The 15,105-nt window shown below is 49.0% G+C and overlaps 1 protein-coding gene across 1 annotated transcript in view; it reads left to right on the plus strand.

Moving 5' to 3' along the window:
- Positions 1-1,282: 1,282 nt before the first annotated feature.
- The window catches only part of PAMR1 (peptidase domain containing associated with muscle regeneration 1), a 51,132-nt gene continuing 37,309 nt past the window's right edge, over positions 1,283-15,105 (plus strand). Inside the window, exons 1-3 of the mRNA XM_026034792.1 lie at positions 1,283-1,334; positions 11,858-12,034; positions 12,723-12,851. Coding sequence (XP_025890577.1) covers positions 11,905-12,034; positions 12,723-12,851 — 259 coding nt within the window. The 5' untranslated portion in view covers positions 1,283-1,334; positions 11,858-11,904. The remainder of the gene's footprint in view (positions 1,335-11,857; positions 12,035-12,722; positions 12,852-15,105) is intronic.

Consider the following 15,105-nt stretch of genomic DNA (forward strand, 5'->3'; position numbering starts at 1 on the left):
GACTGTTCAGAGTTAAGGTCAGCAGGCTGACAGACAGAGAGGCGTAACCTTGAGAGATGTCCTGATAAAACAGTTCATCCTGTGAAAGACCACCTGAAGGCCTAATGGATTTTCCACTGCAGCAAACTGCCCAAGGTTTCCATTGGCTACTGCTTGCAAATTTTTGAGGTTGCTCAACATGCCTGAGAACTTTGCAAAGAGCTGTAGGTATTTGTCAAAGCCTTTGAGGTGCCTGAGTTTCTATTCCACAGAAAATTTCAATATTTCATTTTTTTCTTTCACAGTCCGTGCAATTTTTGAAAATTTGCTATAGAAAGGAAATGGAGAAAGTCTGATTTAGAACGGTGAAATATTTCCTTTGGATGGGATCACAAAATTGAACTAGAAAAATATTAGAAAGTATAAAGTATACCAGTATAGCACATGAGCTGGAGACCAGATAAAATCAGCAGCATGTGCTAATAGAAAAGCCAAAGCAGAAAAAGGCACAGATATAAAATCCACATGAAATGATCTCCRTTGTTTGGATTGAACATTTCCTCAATATCAATGGGCTCAGACGAAACACTTCAATTTTGCCAAAACTGCTTTCTGGCAGAAATCGGCTCTACGGGAACGCTTTTGACAAGCTGGGGAGCGTGTGCTCCAAGTGATTCCCCTTGTGCTTTGTGGTTTCCATCCTCGGTGCAGTGAGCGCWGGGCGAGCCGCATTCATTCATCTGCCCCTCCATAGAAACATGTGTCCAATTTGAGCTCACCATGAAGYGACACACTGCCCACAGCTGCCTGCCGGGCGTGTGGGACGGCAYGGGAATACCCCCTTGGCACCCATCCCATGACGGCCCTGCTCCTGCAGGAACAAACCCCACCGTGTGCCCGAGGGCACCAGCCACCAAGTGCCTCCTTCTGGAGACACGGGCAACTCGAGCTCGCCTGGGGACACTCTCAGGCATTTCCTTCCCTTGATGATTTCTTTCTTTCTGAGATGAAAACCGCTACCTCCGGGCTGAGCACTGCAAGCCAACAAGCCCATCCCGGAGTCCGGAAAGGGTTAAGGCAGCAGCTGGAGAGGTTTGGGGTGACGTCGTGCTTCTGGACGCCTGAGAAGTCTCTTGAAGGTAGTTCCCCTCTGGTGAGGATGGGAGCGAGCCGAGGTCTGAAACCCGAGATGCCTCGCAGCCCTCAGCCGCCGAGGTCCCAGTAAAGCGGCTTGCCTGCCTTCCCCTCCGGAGCAGCGGCTGCGCGGCGCCGGGCCGGCAGCATGGAGCGAGCGCCCTGGACACGCGTGGCGCTCGCCCTCCTGCAGCTCCTGCTGGCCGCCGGCTTGCCCAGAGGTACCGTAAGCGAGCGCGCGCTGCCCTCCGCGCGGCACGGCCGAGCGGGCGCCTCCCGCCTGCACCGTCTCAGGGGTCCGGTCTCCTGCGCTGTCATGGGAAGCGGAGCGCTCCGCGGGGATGCGAGAGCGAGAAAGAAGGGGCTTTGCTTTATTTCTTTCTTTCCTGCCGGCTCGGAACGTGGGGGAGGCTTGTCCAGGGATAACTTCCAGACAGACTTAATAGCCTTAAAGAGAAACAACTGGCTGGGCTTAGTCGCCAGTGGCCATCAAGAGAAGGGTACGCACTCACTTCACTTACTACTGCTTTATTTTTTCAACACTCAGTGCTAAGGAAATGATGATAAAAAGAGGCATTTAAGCCTCTGAATTGAAAAACGTAATTTGTTTAGGTTGGCAAGACAAAGACTTTCCTCTTCAGCCCCAACACCAAGAATGAAGGGAAGGGAGTAAAAAAAAGTAAAGGAAAGAAGGAAAACAAAAGCTACACRTTGTTTCCGAACTGGTCGTTAGCCCTGCCAATATTATTCATTCAAAGGGGAAGCCTCCCAGAAGTCCATCTTTATAGGCAAGTCTTGTTCTGTGTTTTTGCTGAACCAGCACACTCAGTTTCTCCTTGATAAGGTGAAACAAAAAGTGCACGCTGGTGGACACAGGCTTGGCTTGCGCTCAGGGTGCCCATGGCACGCGCTGCCCATCAGGGTGCCCACGGTGTGTGTTGTCTGTCAGGGTGCCCGGTCTGTCAGGACGCCCGTGTCGCACACTCTCTGTCAGGGTGCCCATGGTGTGCAGTCTGTCAGGGTGCCCATGTCGCACACTCTCTGTCAGGGTGCCCGTGCTGCGCACTGTCTGTCAGGGTGCCCCTCGGTGCACGCCGTGTGTGCCTGGAGAGGTGGCTGCAGGGACCACCTGCGTCTGGTTGGTGCCCAGCATCGCCCAGCATCGCCATGCGGGCGTGCAGGTGAGGTGTTGACCRCCTCCAGATTGCCTCAGGTGGATGTAAACAACCTGGTGTAGACAACCGGGCCCTGCAGCCGTCTCGGAGGGCCCACAGCCTGCACAGGGCAAGCCCCGAGCAAGGGCTCACACTAAGCCTGGTGGCACAACCCCCTTCCCGCCAACACAGCCGGGCAGTGTGAGAAACAGCGGGCAGAGCCTGCGGGACCCATGTCCAGGCAGCGCAGTGAGCCCCGCTCCCGTCTCCCTCTGCCTCTCCCAGTGTCCTGCCCTGACCCGAGTGTCCCCAGGGCTGCAGGGGGGCGCCCAGCGCAGGGGACAGTTTGGGAGTGTGATGGCCTTAGCATGTCAGGGCAGCTTGGAAAATCGCTTTGCCTCCTCCCTGCAGATGTATCCAATTTTTGTCTGTGTTTATCACACCCAGTTGCACAGGGCTTGCCTCGAGAGTTGGGGGCAGGAGTCAGGGGAGGTCTGGGAGTTGATTTTTGGAATAAACTTCCAATGCAAGTGACTCATATTTCCTTAAAAAATATATGTGTGTTTGTGTGTGTCTCTGCCTATCTAAATCCTTCCCAAGCCCTCTCTCCCTCCTGCGCCGTCCTCTGTCTGGAGGAGCGGCGCACTCAGACACATCCAGATGCGTTCAATCCCGGCGAGCGGGTTACTCCAGTTCACACGTTCGGGTTCCCCGCACGGACAAAGCCTGTGGGATCAGCTCTCCACGTCAAGGGCGCCCTGGGAGCCCTTGTGCTGGGCCCTGAGGCCGCCTCCAACCCTGAGGGCTCCCAGGATCATGAGAGCCCAGCAGATGGGATGCTCTGCCCGTGGATGGGGACAGGGATGTCCTCGGTGGCACCCATGTGTGGTCCCTGGCCAAGGATGGATGCGGGAGGCAGGTGCCCTGTGGACATCCCACCGTCCTCTGTTAGGGCTGTGCTGTGCCCACTGCACTCCAAATCTCAAGCTGTTACATGGAAAAAGCACCCAAGACAAGCCTGGCCCCAGTCCTCCGTGTTTAGCACCAGTGCCTTGCCATGCTGTGTGTGCTCATGGGTCTAAATGCCACAGCTGGCTCTTCTCCACAGATTCCCAGATGTTCTCATATGCTTCCAAAGCCCATCTTTGTGCCCCTTGCTCCATTCCATGAGCTCTCGTCTCATGGGCTCTCTATCTCAGTGATGCTCTTGCTATCTCCARAATGCCACATCTGTATTTCCTTGTCTTGCAGCATAGGAAAAAAAATTCTTCATGATGGTGTTAGCGTAATTTTCCTGGCCAGAATATGCTTCTCCTGGCCAGAAAGAAATCCAGGCCTGATGGGTAATATAATGACCTCTGAGTTTTGGTCTAATCCTGGCTTTTCTACCCTGTTACAGCCCTTCTGAGACAAATATATGATGCCACAGGGCCAACAGTAAGATCACAAATGGCATTTCACAATTACAGAGAAGAATCTGAGGAAAGGGAAAGTTTAGGGCAAATTTATTCAGTTTGTTTTAGATACTAAAAACATCCTGCTTTATGGCATGGATGGCCTGTAATTTAAAGCCAGCCATGACAAAAAAAAAATACAGTAAGAGGAAGCTGTGTGGTGTTTTGAGGCAAGGGGAGGATGCATGATATTTGACCTGGAATGGGATCTGAGATGTGGTGGAGATAGACACTTTCTGCAGTGTCCTGGGCCGGGGGCCCAAGCTCTCTGCCTCTGAAGGGAAGATAGGCAAAGGACAAGGCTCAGTATAAGAAAATTGGGGAAAAGAGCATTTCTACTTGGGGTGTGCGGTGTACAGGCATTTTTTTTACATGGTATTTTTACCACCATTGGTAAAGTTCTGCTGAGACATAGGAGAAAGGAGAAGTTTCTAACAGGAGCAAGAATCTTCTCCTAGTACAAGTCGCCCACCTCCTTGTCAAGCCCCCATCAGTAGTGGGTAGAGAGGCGAGATGAGGAGATGCAGGGCCTGCAGATTTACCATAAGGGGAAAACAGGGGGCACCAGCATAACCGGGTGGCCATGAGAGCAGAGGCAATACTGACTGAGGGGCAGTGGGGGCACTGAGGCTTCAACCTGCAGAAAGATTTAACGGAGAGTCCTGCAGAGTTAACAGTAAAAGCCAGAAAAACCCAGAGCTGTCTGTGTTCATGTAGTTTATACATTGACCACCAGAATACCTTCAGAACGGGCAACTTCTAGACTTTACGAAGAGAAAGCAGAATTTTCGCATGGTTTTCCTTTCAGTTACACTAAGATACTTGATTTTTATTATGGGCAAAGCAAAAGAGGCAGTGTGGGGAGAGATACAAGCTTTGGAAGTCATACTGGAAATACTGTTAATGACCCAACAGAGACCTCCAAAATGCTTTTTTATTGAACCAATAATTCAGCTCTCCTTGGAGCAAAACTGTTGGGAGTTTGTGACTTGCTTATCATAGCTGAGCTGAGAGCAGAAGCTTTGGCATTTAAGAAAGGCACTGCTATTAGCCCATTTGACTCAACACAGGAGCACGCTGAAGGTAATCTATGGCCTATGGAACTTCACAGCTATTTACTTCTGAAAACTGCAGCTACTCAACGCTGTATGACAACCGAAAACCTGGGCAAGACCCTTATATTCAAAAACATCGGGCAGATTCCACTTCTTGCGTCAAAGAAGAATTTACATTAGCCTTTTTATTTATACAAACCATGACCTGAATTTTTAAAAAGGCAGAGCTGAAGACAAAGGTGGTCTCATCCAGCAGAACACAGCTGTACTTACACCAGGCAGTTTTCAATGCATTCCTTAAATAGAATATATATTCTGTAGTAGATTAGCTCRTTTTCAGCACAATCCTGCATTTAGGACTTAAAAAAGGCAGGCAGTGGAATTCATGSACATTTATTAAGCTGCCAGCACCACCTTAGTATAGTAGATTTCTCCTGTGTTCACAAGCTGTTCTTGCATTTTCTTATAGAAACAGTTTCACCGTTTTTTCTTTCCACTCTTCCTGCTATGTGAAAACACACACTAATAGCTGTGAAAAGATGCTAACTGACTCACCAGGAGAAGCAGTCTGATTATTCAGGAGAGTCTCCAATCCATAAAGTACGCAGGATGAGTAAAACTAAAACAGGGATGGATTTTAGCTGCTCTTCTGATCAGCCTGGCTGCTAAAATGAATAATGGAGACATAATTTCCAAAGCAAAGCAAGTGTTTTTAGAGAAAGCRTTAACCTCTTCAACCTCCTAACCCATCTGGTATGAAAATGGGCATCATTTGCACAAGCGGCTATCTGAGGCAAAAAGAGGTTAAAAATAAAGACCTACATTTACTGTCATTATTGCTTATTTGAGGTGCAGTGTTTCCTAATGGTTCATTAAAAGTCTGTTAGAGAGAACATCTCTTACTTCCTCAGGTCTGTTTGTCTGGCCAATGAATAAAATCTTGCCTCTATTGAAGTTAGTGTTTTGCTATTCAACGGAGTGGAGCTACAGTTTCACCCAACGTGTTTCTCATTTCCAGGTGACAAATGCCACAGCAGCTGCATTTTTTAGAGCTTTTGTTGCTATTCACGTCAGGTCTGCACACACAGCACATATGGGATGGGGCCCAGCTTACATACCAGCCCTGAGAAAGTAGAACCGAATAAGAAAAGAGCAAGATAAAATAATAATAAAAATGAGATAGACCTACAGAGAAAGAAAATAAATTGGCTCTCACTAGGTTTTACCTCAATCTATCAGAGCTGTTTTTCCTTCAAATGAAAAAGCTTCATTTTAGTGTTATTAAATGGAAGAACATTCTCTGACAAGAACCTTAAGAAACTGCTCCTTCAGATTCAAATGTTACCTGCTTCTGTGCGAGGCAGTCATTGCTACTGATCATCATGCTGAAAACGTAAAATGCGATAAATAAAAAAGAGCATTCTCTAACTGCTGAAACCTGTACTGGTTGAACAATCGTTTTCATATAGTGGTCATTCATGGACCTTTTTACAGTCATATCTCTTTTTATCTGCTCTTATTTACAATAAATTTCTAATGTGTAGAGCACATTTCATAACAATTTGAAATAAAACCTCTTTGAGCCTCAGTAGTGTTATATCAATACGCTGAAGGATAAATTGGGGCATCGAAAGAGAGCTCATCTCTGCCRGAGAACAGAATAGACTTGTAGGATGGGACATCAGCTCAGAGCAAGATATGGATGTCTTTACAAATCACTTTCTCCTGGTAGATAGGATGCAGGTTTTTGTCTTTTGAAGGAATAAGGAGCACATTTAGGTTGTAAACTCATCTTTTTTTTTGGCAAGGAAGAATGAAGGCTGTAGACTAGTCTTCTGATCAGTCCTAGACTTCTAATCAGTGCTCTGGCCCCTCCACACAGCAGCTAATGCCAGCACAAAGATGGGAGTAGGGGTGGGAACTTGGAGAGATGGAGCAGTGAAGAGTGCCCCATTTCACCAGCATGTGTTTGTCAGCTTAATATGACTAGAGAGCTGCAAAATGCTAAAAAAAAAGTCGTTCTTCCAGAGAATTGAAAGACATAGAGTTAATTGGTGTAATCAGGCTTATTTCAATACACCTCAGTTCTTAGCTGTAGAATTTTCCCAGGTAAGACCCTTTCCTATCCAGTAAGCTGTTTGTAACTCTGACAGATCCACCACAGCAAGACACCCCACAGCGTGCTGAAGCTCACGCGCTGAAGCCCTGATCTGCTCTCTGGCCTTCCCCGAGGCAGGATCGTGCTGGTGCCTCAGCTCCTGAATCACCAGAGTTTAAAGCCAAACTGCCAAAAAACAAACCTGAACAAAAAACAAAGCCAAAAACAAACCTGAAGCTGCTTCACTTGGGCATCTCAAGCTGCAAACTGCAGCGGATTAGGAGCTCCCTTGTATGTGGACCTTAGGAGCTCCCTTGTATGTGGACCTTAGGAGCTCCCTTGTATGTGGGGAGCTCCTCATTTGCTTCTGCACCCTCCAACACACTGTACTGTCTGCCTTGCTCCCAGATTTCCCATCTACAGCCTTCCTGGAGACAAAAAGGAATAACTCACTGCAGTTTGGACCACTGTCTTACATATCTTCTGCCACCACCACACAGGAGCCTCTCTTCTTCTTTCCTCCTTTCCTTTTTTTTTTCCTTCTTTATATGTCTGAAGAACATTTTGTTTTATTTTAATTTCCTTTGCAAGGTCAAATTCAGCTTGACTTTTGGCAGTCCTCCCTTCATCCTTGAGCTCTAAGACACAGCTTTCTTTGATGATCAGACTTTTTTTCCATCCCTCACAGGTCTGCGCTTTTCCCTTGAATGAGAGATTTGACCGGGCTCTCTGTATATCCCCCAGGACTCATCACCATCCTTTCCGACTGAGCTCGTGTTGAATGGATCTAGTGCTTTGAGATGGCCTTATCCTTGCAGCTATTTTTTATTACTTGGGCATCCTCTTTGAACTCCCTAGCATAAGCATAAGTAACAACCCTCCAGCCTTCAGGACAAGTGTTAATGGAGCCTGCACTAGGAAAGTTCTGGCTTTTCAGAAGGGTGCAGTAAAAGCTACCCTTTTGGAAGGTGGCATTTTTATTCAATTGCTAACAATATTTCTGTCAAACCTCCATCCTGACCCTTTCCAAGTACTAATAAAAGAATTTCTTGTAGGGTTTTTATCACCTCATTTTCCGAGGTCCTGCAGTTTGGAATAGGATCATATTTGAGGTCTGGCAAGGGGAGAGTTGTCTGAGTCATGTGTGCGCCCAGACCACGCGGATGATAGGAAAAACAGACACATTTGTGTCAGGGAGAGTATTACTGCACTGCAGAGTGCTCGAGCAGCTCTGCTGCATGCCAGGCTGGCTGGCCCAAGCACTTCTCTTGGCTGAGGGAGTCAGCACCTTTTTGGAAAGATGAAGATGAAACAAGAGGCAAACGAGAGAACCGTGTGCCGCAGCATATGAAGGATGCAAGGCAAACCACAGCTCTTTGCTGCAATTTTGTTGGGGAGTGGGTGGCAGTAGAAGTGCAACAGCACAGCAGATTAAAACCCTATTTGCCCCAAAGTTTTTATAGCACAGCAGCYCCCCGAGCTCCCCTCACACAGCTCAGCCTTCTCCTTGCTCAGCCCTTGGGGCTCCTGCCCACACTGCTGGTGGGGACAGGCTGCAGGTCTGCAGAAAGGTGCTGCAGGCTGTGACCCGCTGCAGAAAGCCTTGCGGGTCTGGAATGCTTCCCTGTGCCCCAGAGGAGTGCCTGGATTTAGGGGGCTTTTCTTCCATCACTAAAATCCCCTGAGTTAACCCACTGTTTGTTTGCCTGTGCTGCGGTTTGTCTGTCSCTTCCGGCTGAACGTTTTGCACGGGTTGTCAGGCAGCTCCTTGGGCTGCTTCCCGACGCAGGGTGGGCATGGCCGGCCCCGCGGCACGGCCGGAGCCCGGAGAGCCCCGTGCAGCCCCACAAAGCCAGGCTGCCCTGCAGCTCCTGTGCTCTTTGCAGCCTCCTCCTCTTCCATTCGGAGGCAATAGCTGGAAATAAGAGCAAGTCCCTGGCGGGGAAGTCGTTTCTGCCCCCAAACTCCCATGGAGCAGCCAGCTAAGTCGGCATGCCACCCACTCTGGGTGGCAGGGTGGCTCTGAATGCGGTGGCTCCCGCGCCAGGGACGGGGGTGCCCCTCGTGCACCCCCAGCCTGGGCTTCCCCTGCCCCTCGTGTAGCTCCCCAGAGACACCTGCGCAAAAGCAACGGGAGCCGCTGCTAGCAAAGAGGTGCTGTCAAGTCTTCACGCAAATTTATTTAACAAATTGCTTCTCCTGAACTCGGGAATAATCCGTTTTGTGCCTTCTGTAAGGAAAATCCCAGAGAAGATCCTTTCAAAAAAAATCTCAGACCCACAAACTTCTTTGTTGTGGCTATATGTGTTGCCCAAACTGCAGTACCTGAGAACTTGAAAGGGAATTGAATTGGCAATAAATCAAAAGGCAGGCTATTTTATTGACTCTGTTGATACAAGGGCAAGAAGTGAGCAAACCGAATTTCTAGGTGACAGCAAATTTATTTCTATAATTCCTCAAGGGTCAAGATCTGCTGCTACCATCTTAACRCAAGGCATTACCTTAAACTCATCTTACACAAACAGATCTATTGAATTCAATGTGAAAAACTGGGGTATCTGCTCCTTCGTCCTGTTGCATACACAAGCTGTACCTATAAAAATAAATACACGCACAATGTATATAAATATATGCATGACATTTTATAGCATCACAGACAAATGTAGGTTGAAAGGGGCCTCTGGAGGTCATCAGGACTTGTCCTCTCAGAGTAGTGCTAACTTTGAAGTTACATTAAGTGGTTCATGACTTTATCTAACCAACTTTTGAATCTCTCCAGGGAKAGGGACATGCCCTAGTCATCCCAGTACAACTTTGTCTGTGAACATTTGGATCAATTTAAAGATAACACTTTGTCTTGGGAAATTTACAAACACAGCCCAAATGGAAATAGCCATTTTATTTAATAGGCATTAGCAATCTCGAGGGAAATTACATTTCTGTCTTCAGCTGGGAGATCCAAGAATTTGAAGGAAGCTTTGCAAAATCTTCTGAGCATTGGGTAGCTATTTATTACTCAAACTTTTGTGTCTTTCTTTGAGTAAGAGTGATACCCTCCATCCCCATACACCACAGAAACAGCTATTTTCAGTGATGTACAGTGAGAAGTATCAAACTKAGTGTCAGTTCTAATAAGATAATTAGACACGTGTAATCAATTTGCTCTGGAATCTGAATCAGATGCAGCTCACAGATATATGGCTTCATTAAAAGAGAGTAATAGGCATAGGCTAACAAGTCCCAACATAGTCAAGTTGATGGACTGCTGTTCTAGGAATGAGAAGGTTGGAGTCTAATTCCTGGCTCTGCTCTTGTTTTTCTCTGAGACCTCGAGCAAAGTCACTTCACCTCTTCCTCCTTCACTTTCCCATCTGGTAAAAAGGGCTTTGTGAGGCAAGTTGAGATCTATGGGCAAAAAAAAAAAAAAAAGCTCTATAATTGCTGAGCACTAAGATTATTTTGATGCAAGAATTTATTATTGGAATAAAAAAATTACAGAATCTGACCAAATGCCAGAGCAGCTTTCTTCTTTTTTTGGAATGGTTGTGGGGTGGGGAAGGAGGAGCAGAGGGGAATGGGAAGGTTTTAGAATAAACTGCAACCTTATTTCTGAAGTCAGAACTGTGATAGCATTTCCAGTTGTCTCTATGTCAGGCACAAAAAARGGATTCATTCTGAGGAGTCTGAAGGGGTAAATTTAATTTCCTAGCCAAATTAAAAAATGAAGAAATTGTTGGTGGTCCCTTTTTGATGGACCAAGTAAATATCATTAAGGAAAAAAGATAAACCTCCAGGAATCAGGCTTCATTAGGCCATGGAGAATCAAGTGAGACAGATCAGGAAGGTTCAGCAGCGGGGAGCTAAAGCAGACGTTGTAATTAGATTATGAGGCACAAAGGAATGAAGAAAGACCTTGTGTGCAAAGGGAACCAGGTACAGCCACGCTGTTCTCCTTTAGAGTCACGGTGGCTTGTTGCAACAACAATGCAGCTCTGTCACTCAGCGCTTAAAACAAAGGAAAAAAGGATATTACCCAGCCAAAACAAAAGAAGACAAAAAGGGGAAGGCAGAGGGAAGAAGAAAGAAAGAGTCTCATTATGTTTCTTTCACGTCTCATCTTTCTAGTCTGCTCCCACACTTTTTATCATGAGACGCCGTGAGCCCCGCCGTCAGGGCTGCCAGGCAGCTAAGGGCACGCTGACAGCCCCGTGCGCTCGCTCGGTCTCAATCTGCAGCATTTCAGCAGCACGCCGGTGCTGCAGAGCCTGTGGCAGTCTGAGCTATCTCAGTGTGGTTTCTTAAAAGGGCACTTGCAGAATGGCTTAAATATCATCATATAAAATTATGTTAAATAATAAAAGATATCAATGTTATAAGAAATGCTCAGATTAAATAAAGCTTTAAAAATAATGRAAAATCTTGTTTCTTTAGGCAGTGAAACCAAGTGTAGCACTGTGTGCTTCTGAGGGAAAATAGGGAGTGAAAGTGGCTAAACCACAATGGGTCTTTCCTTTGGACACCCTAGTCCTTGGGATTAGCAGATTCAAACAGGGGACACAAAAAAATTGCTACCATAATCTAAATAATTTAAGGTAATCTAATAATTAATCTAATAATTTAAAAAAATCTAATAACCTCTAAATAATAGAGGTTTAAAAAAGAGTTTTTCATGTGACCACATTTCCCCATATTTTTTTTAATTGCTTTTCTCAGCGCAGGAGTGGGAGGGCCTTACAGGAACGAACCAAACATATTCCCTAGCTCCGGGCTGTCTGCCTCTGCCCAGCACTGCAAAACGCTCTGTGTGTAATTTAGACACCCAAACTGACCTTATATTTTGCCTGTGTGTTACCACAGTTTGGAATTTCCTATGCTGAAAACTTGGGACAACCTCATGCCATATATAATCTGACTGTATAYGGATAGGTAACGTTTTTTTCCATCTTCTCTCTCTGCTCCCACTGCCCTCTTCCCTGCTGGCAGAGTACACGGTGATTAATGAAAACTGCCCCGGAGCAGAGTGGAACATCATGTGTCGGGAATGCTGTGAATACGACCAGATTGAGTGCGTCTGTCCAGGACGCAAGGAAAGAGTGGGCTACACTATTCCCTGCTGCAGGAATGAGGATAACGAGTGTGACTCCTGCTTAATCCACCCAGGTAGGTTGGCAGTCCTGCTGTGCCCCGGGGACCTTTGGCTGTCAGGTARCTGCTGGGCAGGGGGCACACGGACCTGCCTGGGTGACGGGCTGCCTGGTGTCTCCTCAGGGACTCTCTCTGCTGGCCCTTGCACAGCACTCTGCCTAACTGGACAAGACATKTTAGCACTATGCCTCTAGAAACAAGACCTTCCACCAGAAGGGTCCTCAGGGCTTCTTGGGCAAACTTTGGAGCTGCCCACGGGTGATACTGCAGCTGATTTTAGGGCAGGTACTCAGGGATGAACTGTATTTTCAGAGCAAGAAGGAAGAGGGGATGAGGAAGTCTATGTAGCAAGAAGGAAAGGAGCAAAGGTAAAAGTAGAGGGAGACAGGGCCAGGTCAGGAGAAACTGGAGACACTTGGCCTGCATCTGCACCCACATTCAGACTGCTGAGAGAAGCATCTATACTGGAAGCAATGAGATTTGGAGGTTCAGGCCTCTGATCAGTGGGAGATGGGAGATGGGCCCCAGATCTCAGGGAATGAGATCTCCCAAGGTTTGAGGCTGGAGRTTGGGTACAGTGCACGGAGGGGAAGCGGCCAGCACCACAGGAGTCACAGATGTTGTCTCTATTTATTGTGAAAAGCAGAGGCTGCTGCTCTCTCCTCACCCCGGCTCGCCRTTAACACGCTGGCTCTCCTTCCAGGCTGCACCATTTTTGAGAACTGCAAGTCCTGCCGCAACGGCTCCTGGGGAGGGACCCTCGACGACTTCTACATCAAGGGGATCTATTGCGCCGAGTGCCGGGCCGGCTGGTACGGAGGGGACTGCATGAGTAAGTGTCCGTGCGCAGCGCCACGGGCGCAGGAGCCGAGCGGTGCCGCGCCAGCTCCCGCTGTGCCGTGGCTCTCCCAAGGGCCGCAGGCAGCAGGAGCAGCAAAGCAGGCAGCAAGGAGATCCACAGCAGGGAACAGCTTCCCCCTGAAGCTCGTCCGCTAGAGACTGGCCAGGCCCCAAGGCAGGGGAGTTTACAACACTGCTAAACTTCCGCTCTTTTTATTTTAAAACTTTAACTACTGTGAGGCTAGAGATCTTCTGTTCTCTGCATTTCTTCTGGCATATGTCAGCATAACTGATCCCCAGAGGCCTTCAGAGAAGCATAAACATTTACAAAGCGCATCTGTATTGAAGTGCTTCTCCTCCATCCTCCCCCAAGCGCCGGGCGGCCGAGCTAGCCCCACCAAAGGCCCAGTGCTCCCCCCTTCACCCTGCTCCAACACGTCCCAAGGCAGCCCAGGAAAATACAGCGCCCGGCAGTGCTGACTGCCTCCTGACGCACCAGGAGTGCTTTGGGCTCTCCTGGTGCTATCTCAAGGGTTTGTTCCAGTGTACACAGCCCATTTTGTCCTGGATTTTGCTAAGCTGCTCTTCCCAACGCTATCTTCCAATAATGGATTTTATAAGCTAATTGGATGAAGTTTGAAACATGTTGTTTCCTTTATCAAATTCCCATTGATGAAAGTACAACCTTTCACCAGCCCTCCTTCAATTTTATTGACTGCCTTTTTGTTCGTGTTTCACTGGCAGGGGTGAGAGCAGGCCTGCCTTTCCTTCTCTGATCCGCTCATTATTCTGCGCACCTCAGTTTCACCCTCTCCTAGGCACAGATTTTAAGGCAACAATTTAATCTGCTTTCCTATCTAACATGGTCCATGACCATTCAGGAGGTGAAAGCAAACAAAATAAAATCATTGTTTTAAAGAGCAGAACGTCAGGGATCAGCATGTTTCAGCAGCAGGTTTAACTCARCCTTGGCTTTGGAAATTGATAAACTGAGTCCCTTGCAATTTACGGTGTGATTTCTGATAGCACTTTAAAGGTCCATTTGCTCTGGGTCGATGCTAAAGCTCCCCTGGCACTTTTTATAAGAGTAGAGCCAGGGAAGAATCATTAACTCATCTAATCCTTCCTCCCTGTGCCAGAGCACATCGGCTGCCTACAGTGTATTTCAGCCCACTCGTGTTTTAAAGCAAGMGCAACCTCACACTGAGGCCCATTAGGAGGTTTTTGTAAAACTGGCCCAGCACAGGGCTGGTGTTTTTGCTGCTACTTGCTCTTTTGAATGAAGTGGTGAGGAAATGGGCTTTTCTGGGCAGCTCTGCGGTCCCTCAGAGAGCAGACAGGCTGCGACGGGCAGCGCTCTCCTCTGTGTGCAGAGGTGCTGGTGGGCACAGCACACCCTGGGGCTCCCTCACTGGGGCTCCCAGGGCTGGATCACGGGTCTGTGCGCAAGGGGCCCACAGCCGTGCCCGGTGCCCACGGGCTCCTGGCACTGGGCCTGTGGGGTGGGCCCAGGGGACAGCGCCGGGGCTGAGGGAGCAGCAGAGCACTGACCCAGGGCTTTGGGAGAGGAGACGGAGCAGGAGACATCTCCTTTCGGTACCTGAGCGATCACATCTGGAACTTTGCAGGCTCCTCTGGGCACCTAGCCAGAGGCAGCATGCCAGTAAATCCAGGGAATTCCAGGGAGCACAACCAAAGGAAGTGGGGGCTGTGACCAGCCCRTGGGGCCTGCACTGACTGGGCTGCCGTGCCCGTGTGGCTCTGCTTTGAAGTTTACAGCTGCGGGAAGCATCACGCAGCAGCAGCCAGCCACGGGGGCCTTCCTGGCAGGCCCTTGTGACCCTTGCAGGGTTTTCCCAGGCCATTTTTGCCCGCACCTTTTCACCTCTGTGCACCTAGGGCAGCCCAAGGGACTCTCCCTGCTCTGGGGCAGGCTRCCCCCGGGTCCCCCTGCGCTTGCCTTTGTCCCTGAAGGGGTGCATGGGCTGGCGGTGGCCACTCCTGCGTGATGGCCGGGGTGATGTCCCGCATCCCGGCTCCCCTGTCCCGTTGCCCGGCTCTCCCGTCCCGTAGCCCGGCTCCCCTGTCCCCGCATCCCGGCTCCCCCGTCCCGCATCCCGACTCCCCTGTCCTGCTGCCCGGCTCCGCCGTTCCCGCATCCCGGCTCCCCGGTCCCGCAGCCCGGCTCCCCCGCGGCCGCCGCCGGGGATCGCGGCGTTTTGTCTCCCTCTGGCGGGGCCGGCGCT

Source organism: Nothoprocta perdicaria, unplaced genomic scaffold (genome assembly GCF_003342845.1).
Source record: "Nothoprocta perdicaria isolate Ctin4 unplaced genomic scaffold, notPer1 scaffold_15, whole genome shotgun sequence".
Classification (NCBI taxonomy): Eukaryota; Metazoa; Chordata; class Aves; order Tinamiformes; family Tinamidae; genus Nothoprocta; species Nothoprocta perdicaria.